This window comes from Nansenia antarctica (genome assembly GCF_963989245.1).
Source record: "Nansenia antarctica genome assembly, contig: SCAFFOLD_637, whole genome shotgun sequence".
Taxonomy (NCBI): Eukaryota; Metazoa; Chordata; class Actinopteri; order Argentiniformes; family Microstomatidae; genus Nansenia; species Nansenia antarctica.
In genome coordinates this window covers 5,001-12,500 of record NW_027663340.1, presented here as the reverse complement: position 1 = coordinate 12,500, position 7,500 = coordinate 5,001, and the positions used below count along the sequence as shown (strand labels likewise).

Below are 7,500 nucleotides of genomic sequence, written 5' to 3'. Positions count from 1 at the left end.
TTAAATACTTATTTCCCCCACTGTATAAGGCAGGTGGCCGACCAACCCAGGCCCTGGTGACCCCCCCCCCCCCTGCTCACAGCTGGAGGAGAACAATGACCTGCTATGATACCATCATCATGTGTCATACACACACACACACACACATACACACACACAGAGACACACACACACTTGCACCCCCCCGCACGCACGCACGCACACACACACACACAGAGATAGACACATACACACTTGCACCCCCCCGCACGCACGCACTCACACACACACACAGAGACACATACACACGTTCACACCCCCGCACGCACGCACACACACACACACACACACACACACACACACACACACAGAGAGACACATACACTTGCACACACACACACACACACACACACAGAGAGACACACACACTTTCACACCCACGCACGCACGCACACACAGAGAGACACATACACACTTTCACACTTTCACACTTTCACCCGCATGCACACACACACACACACACACACACACACACACACACACACCCAGAGCAGGGTGGGTCAGTCTCCAGGGTACACTCAACGAGCCGACACCTGCTAGCCTCTCTCTACCGTGTGACCGTGACGAGGATGACCATGATGTCATTCCTGTTCCTGTCACATGACCCGGGGCCTTTCATGAGCGGCCAGGTTCCACAGGAACAGGAAGGAACCCTCTGTGGGACAACAACCAATCAGCAGCCATCTGGTCAGCCCATCAGCAGCCAGGGGAAGCTCTGATGTTCATACCTTCAATACCCAGCGTTGCTTCATTCATTCTATCATCCATAAACAGGAGGATGTCGTTTGGGTGTTGTTTTGAAGTGTTTTGGACCGTGTGAAGAAGGGTTGTTGTTAGAGCCTTAAAGACCAGGGTTAGAGGCTTTTTGGTGGAGGTAGAAGTCGTGTGTTTGATACCATTCCTCTTTCCGTTACAGTGAGCCCGTCCTCCGATTTCTACCTCCACCAGCCTCCCTGCTGATGAAGATATACAGTAACTGTGTTATATTGTACAATTCGGTTGTTAAGTCGTGACGTGTTTCCGGGTCCAGGCGCTCTCTTCGAAATGCCTCAGTAATGATAATAATTCATTATATTTGTATAGTGCTTTTCCGAGGCTCAAAGACCCTGACAATATTATGGGGAAAACTGGAAAGTGCTGTGTCCCTTGTTGTATGAATAGATCCGAGTCTAAAAAACGATTGAACTGTCATTCTACCGCTGTAGTACACTGGTACTCTGGTGCTTGAGTACTCTGGTACTCTGGTGCTTTAGTACACTGGTACTCTGGTGCTGTAGTACACTGGTACTCTGGTGCGGAGAATTTCACGTTTGACGTCAGACTTAACAACCGAATATACAGGTGTATTGTAGAGTATACAGGTGTATAGAGGTGTTTCAGCGTGTCTTCTGTCACAAAACCACAGAATGAGCAGTTTGTGGTGAAGTGTTTTGTGGTTATTTTGGTTGTCTGTTGTTGGTTTTTGGGGGGTTTGTTTGGTTGTTATTTTGGTAACAATCTGAGGCGTCGATCAGACAGAACGTACGGTAGACAGAGGGGCTCTCTGCTACTACAGGCTACAGGAGAGGCTGCTGGAGGTAGAACAATCGGAGGACGGGCTCATTGTAACACATGGAATGGATGGGAAGAGGAATGGTCTCAAAACACACGACCTCTACCTCCACCAGCCACCCCTTGGTAGGCCTCAAACCACTTCCTCACGCAGTCCAAAACATTTAAAAACACTCAAATGAATAAATGAAATCCTCCTGTTTATGAAATCATAGAATGAGTTAGATAACAGTGAGACACACAGACACAAATATAGTTGGCGTGAACCCAACGGTCACCAACGGTTACGTCAAGCAGAAGACTTCATGCTTTAAACATGACTCATCCTAATGGGATTTTTGGTGAAGTATGTGTGATACCCCGACTGTCCAGGAGGGGGCAGCGTCACACCAGCAGCCACCAGCTGTGGCTAGCAGCAGAGGCCTCACACACAGGTGCTGTACAGGGAGGCTAGTCAGCAGGGATGCCACCTGTCCTGTAGTTTGGGCTGGATGAATATACAGTATACTGTCCAATATATACATCCAATCACAGCCCCTCCCCCCCCTCATGCGTAGGTATGGGGTAAATGCGCCAATTGCTCCAAGCCCCCCCCCCCCACCGCCCCGTGCAGTGGCACGCCATCGTTTGACACTTTGACAACCCGTCCCCAGTCATGTTTGATAGAGTGATGCTAACCTATGATGCTAACCCATGATGCTAACCCATCATGCTAACCCGTGATGCTAACCCACGATGCTAACCCATGATGCTAGCCCATGATGCTAACCCATGAGGCTAACCCACGTGCGCCCCCCTGGAGGTCTAGTGGTTAGGCATTTGGCGCTCTCACCGCCGCGGCCCCGGGTTCGAACCCCGGTCAGGGAACACATGCTCAGATGGCGGCGGTAGCCTGCTTAGAGTTAGAGAGCTAGCAACCTTGGTTTGGTTAGAGCGCGGTGCTGGCAAACACTAAGGTTGTGGGTTCGATACCCCGCTGCGACCGTATTACGCTAAAGATGGATACAGAGGGACACAGTCACTGTAGGGTCCGTCGCTTTGGATAAAAGTGTCTTGCTAAAAGGGGCATATGTTATGTGTTATGTCACATGTAACCACGCTGTTATACCGGGGGTCTCAACTTGGCAAAACACAACGCTCGACTGCAGAGAAACTGAGGGAAAAACTGTTTACAGACGGTTCGTTTGAACCAATGATCCGGGACAACAAACCCAAGCTGCAGAAAGCCCAGAGAGGAGAGTTTAACAACTCGTGACGTTAGAATTATAAGGTTCTATCTACATTTTTGTTCAAAATTTAGTTTTTTACATAATCTGATCCATTAGGTGTTTATTAATGCCTGTGTGGTGTTATTTTTAAAATGTTGACATTTTTGAGTTAGTCATTCATAAAATACAAAGGTTCCATCTCACAAAACATAATGGAATGTAAAAACTTTGACGCTCAATATCTCTGAACTACCCTAGACGGAGATAGAACCTTATCATTCTAACATCACAAAACTGTTAAAGTCGATGTTTGCCGTGACAATTCCCTCTGTTCTGTGAAAAGAATGAAACCTGTTGAATAAGCGATTTCTAGCTAGTCTAGGTGAGAGGAGAGGAGGGGGGGACTGGGGGTTGTCAAAAGAGATGAAGCACCTCTTTAAAAGCTACCAAACGCTCTAGTGAAACTGACCCCAGAGAATTTACTGACTACATTCTGGTAGCCTGAAGCAGACAGGTTGTATCTGTGTGTGTGTGTGTGAGTGTGTGAGTGTGTGAGTGTGTGTGTGTGTGTGTGCGTGTGCGTGTGCGTGTGCGTGTGCGTGTGAGTGTGAGTGTGAGTGTGAGTGTGAGTGTGAGTGTGTGTGTGTGTGTGTGAGTGTGTGTGTGAGAGTGTGTGTGAGAGTGTGAGTGTGAGTGTGAGTGTGAGTGTGAGTGTGAGTGTGAGTGTGAGTGTGAGTGTGAGTGTGAGTGTGAGTGTGTGTGTGTGTGTGTGTGTGTGTGTGTGTCTCCTCAGACCCTTTTTAACCAGACCAGATGAAGATGATATTCCCTTTCAAGGTTAAACTGGGATTATGGAATCGCTTCATGAAACCCCTCGATCAGGGATTATGATACAGTACATGTCTCTTATAATCCAGGAGGGATAATACAGCCAGACCATGTACAGTGACGGGGGGGTCCCCACAGGGAGGGGGGGGGGGGGGGGGGGTAAAGGGTGTCTGTCAGATTAGTGCCATGTGTTGAGAGCGCTCCAGGTGACGTTGTCGGGCAGGAGACCTGCTCATCCAGACAGCCTCGACTCAGTCGAGCATAGAGAGAGCAGAGAACCAGTCACACTCATAGGGTTTTCACACCGGCAAAGAACCGTGCCGGTTTGCGTTCGCGTTTGGGAACCTCCGAACGTTGGCGCTGTCTGGCGAACGAGCCCGCGTTCATAGAGGTTTCCGAACGCGAACGCGAACCGGCACGGTTCTTTGCCGGTGTGAAAGCCCTAACAGAGAACCAGTCACACACAGAGAACCAGTCACACACAGAGAACCAGTCACACAAGCACATACATTACTCCCAGCCCATACTCCATACTCCATACTCCATACTCCATACTCCATACTCCATACTCCATACTCCATACTCCCAGCCCATACTCCATACTCCTCCATACTCCATACTCCCAGCCCATACTAAGACACCAAAGATGGCCACCGGCTCATCCCATCAAAGGCCATTCTATGTGTTCTAACTCTATGGTGATCGGAACAGGAGTGTCCCTTCTATGTGATCTAGTGCTACGTCGTTTCCATGGTTACCATTCTATGTGATCTAGTGCTATGTCGTTTCCATGGTTACCATTCTATGTGATCTAGTGCTACGTCGTTTCCGTGGTTACCGTTCTATGTGATCTAGTGCTACGTCGTTTCCGTGGTTACCGTTCTATGTGATCTAGTGCTATGTCGTTTCCGTGGTTACCATTCTATGTGATCTAGTGCTACGTTTCCATGGTTACCTTGGCGGTGCTGATCTGCTCCTTCCGGAAGCGTTCCAGGGGCATGATGAGGACGTCGTTGGCGTTCTCGATCTGAGGACACACACACACACACACACACACACACACACACACACACAGATACAACGCTCCAATTAAAACACATGGACATCACCAGGGGGAGGCAAATGAAAACCCATCCAGTATGTGTGTGCAACGGTTCGGTATGAACCTCGGTTTCTGGGTCACGGCAGGGTCGTGATACTGAGTGTGTGTGTGTGTGTGTGTGTGTGTGTGTGTGTGTGTGTGTGTGTGTGTGTGTGTGAGAGGAACCGGCAGGGTCTGTCACTCACCATGCGGGTCCTCTCGTCCTCCAGGTTCTGCAGAACTCCAGCAAACTCCTGTAGAGACTTGGCTGTAGACAGGGAGAGAGGGAGGGAGAGTCAGACAGACAGAGGGACAGGAGAAGAACCAGAGGTTAGGACAGACAGACAGACAGACAGACAGACAGACAGATAAAGAGAAAGATAGAGAGGAAGAGGGAAAGACGGAGGGAGGGAAGGAAGGAAGGAAGGAAGGAAGGAGGGATGTAGGTAGGTATGTAGGGAGAGAGGGAGGGAAGGAGGTAGGGAAGGAGGTAGGTAGGGAGGGAGAGAGGGAGGGAAGGAGGTAGGGAAGGAGGTAGGTAGGAGGGAAGGAGGTAGGGAGGGAGGGAGAGAGGGAGGGAAGGAGGTAGGGAAGGAGGTAGGGAGGGAGAGAGGGAGGGAAGGAGGTAGGGAAGGAGGTAGGTAGGGAGGGAGAGAGGGAGGGAAGGAGGTAGGGAAGGAGGTAGGTAGGGAGGGAGAGAGGGAGACAGGAGGGAGAGGAGGGAGGCAGACAGGCAGACAGAGTCATGACTCCACTTCAGGTCAGAATTTCCACTTCAAATGCCACAAATTCTCCCCTCGTCCAACATTCTTCTAACACAGCCTCAACAGAATGTTCTCCAACCCTGGCCCGTCCCCAGAAGCCCCGCAGGTTCTGGCCCGTGCCCTGCCTCTCTGACGGGCCCTAGAGAGGTTCTGGAGCGAGTACCTACCTACCTCCCTCCCTCCCTTCCTACCTTCCTTCCTACCTTCCTTCCTTTCCTTCCCTCCCTCCCTCCCTCCCTCCCTCCCTTCCTTCCTTCCTTCCTACCTACCTACCTCCCTCCCTCCCTTCCTTCCTTCCTTCCTTCCTACCTTCCTTCCTTTCCTTCCCTCTCTCCCTCTCTCCCTCCTGTCTCCCTCCCTCTCTCCCTCCCTCCTCTCTCCCTCCCTCCCTCCCTCCTGTCTCCCTCCCTCCCTCTCTCCCTCCCTCCTCTCTCCCTCCCTCCTGTCTGTCTGTCTGTCTGTCTGTCTCCTGTCTGTCTCCTGTCTGTCTGTCTCCTGTCTGTCTCCTGTCTGTCTGTCTGTCTGTCTGTCTGTCTCCTGTCTGTCTCCTGTCTGTCTGTCTCAGTCTATGCAATAGAAATGTGCAATAATTCTATTCTAAGTGCCTATTTATACATTTATATATTTTTACAGTATTATTACAGTATTATAACGCCACTGACCTCATGTCTTTTAGCTTGCTTTTATAGTTGTTTTTATTTTCTTAAGAAGATTGTTGTTTTTATTTGCACTTATGACACCACTGACCTCATTGTCTCTTAGCTTGTTTTATAGCATTTTCGCTTTTTAACTTGTCTAGTGTGTAATATTTGTCGTTTTTCTTTTTTTTGCACCTTCAGAAGAACCACTACAATTTCATTGTATAGGCAACTGTACTATTCCATTCTATTCTATTCTATTCTAAAGAGGTTCTGGCCCGCGCCCTGCCTCTCTGACAGGCCCTAGAGAGGCACCAGCGGTACCAGTGGACCTGCAGCGAGCGCAGCCAGGAATGCGTTTAGCGTTTAGCGTTTAACGGCGTAATAGCTGCAGTCTTTTTTATAACCCAGGGTCGTAAAAAACGTAATCCAGCTTGTCAGGGTAAGAAGCTAATCACATGGAGGCTAACAAGCTAGCTAACCTCACAAGGCCAATTACAGGTAATAGGTAATATAACGACCTTGTTTACGGCTACTGGGCGGGGCTACGGTGGCGGAGGAGGCTGGCGGAGGTAGAAATCGGAGGATGGGGAGGGGGCAGGGGGGGGGGGGGGGGGGTTCGTTCGTTAAGTAATGCCTGAGATGGAGTGACACACTGTTGGGACTGTTCCACTGGTTCCATTGTACAGGAGTCAACTAAATCAAGTGTAGGAAGTATTCCATGACAGACTGGATATATATATATCTGACCCACCCAATGACACTGTGTGTGTGTGTGGTGTGTGTGTGTGTGTGTGTGTGTGTGTGTGTGTATCGGTGGTAGGGGCACAGTGTGTGTATATGTATGTGTGCGTGCAGGACTGTATGCGTGTGTGTGTGTGTGTGTGTGTGTGTGTGTGTGTGTGTGTGTGTGTGTGTGTGTGTGTGTGTGTGCGTGCGTGCGTGCGTGCGTGCGTGCGTGTGTATCGGTGGTAGGGGCACAGTGTGTGTATATATATGTGTGTGTGTGTGTGTGTGTGTGTGTGTGTGTGTGTGTGTGTGTGCGTGTGTGTGTGTGTGTATGTGCGTGCGACTATGCGTGTGTGTGTGTGTGTGTGTGTGTGTGTGACTGTTCAGGTCAGTTGGTGACAGTTGAGGGTGTAGCTCTGTAGAACAGTAAGCTAGCAGGCTAGCAGGCAGCACTATTGGGTGTGGTACCAGGGCTAGCTTAACCGCGTTATTATTACTGCCTGATAACTGATGTGTGTGGTGAGCTCTCTGGTCCCCCCGCCCTCCTATAAGACTCTCTCCCCCTCTCTCTCCCTCCCCCCTGCCCCTCCCCCCAGTGTAAAGTGCTTTCAGCGGCCTGGAAAAGCTCTACTGTCTCTGTAAACACAATGCTAATCTCACCA

General features: G+C 50.0%; 1 protein-coding gene across 1 annotated transcript in view; it reads right to left on the bottom strand.

The window, feature by feature from the left end:
* Positions 1 to 7,500, bottom strand: part of LOC308175134 (rho GTPase-activating protein 26-like) — a gene marked incomplete at both ends in the record, with an annotated part of 17,516 nt that overhangs the window by 8,927 nt on the left and 1,089 nt on the right. Inside the window, 2 exon segments of the mRNA XM_080550854.1 lie at positions 4,582 to 4,653; positions 4,914 to 4,975. Of these exon segments, the coding sequence (XP_080406980.1) occupies positions 4,582 to 4,653; positions 4,914 to 4,975 (134 nt within the window).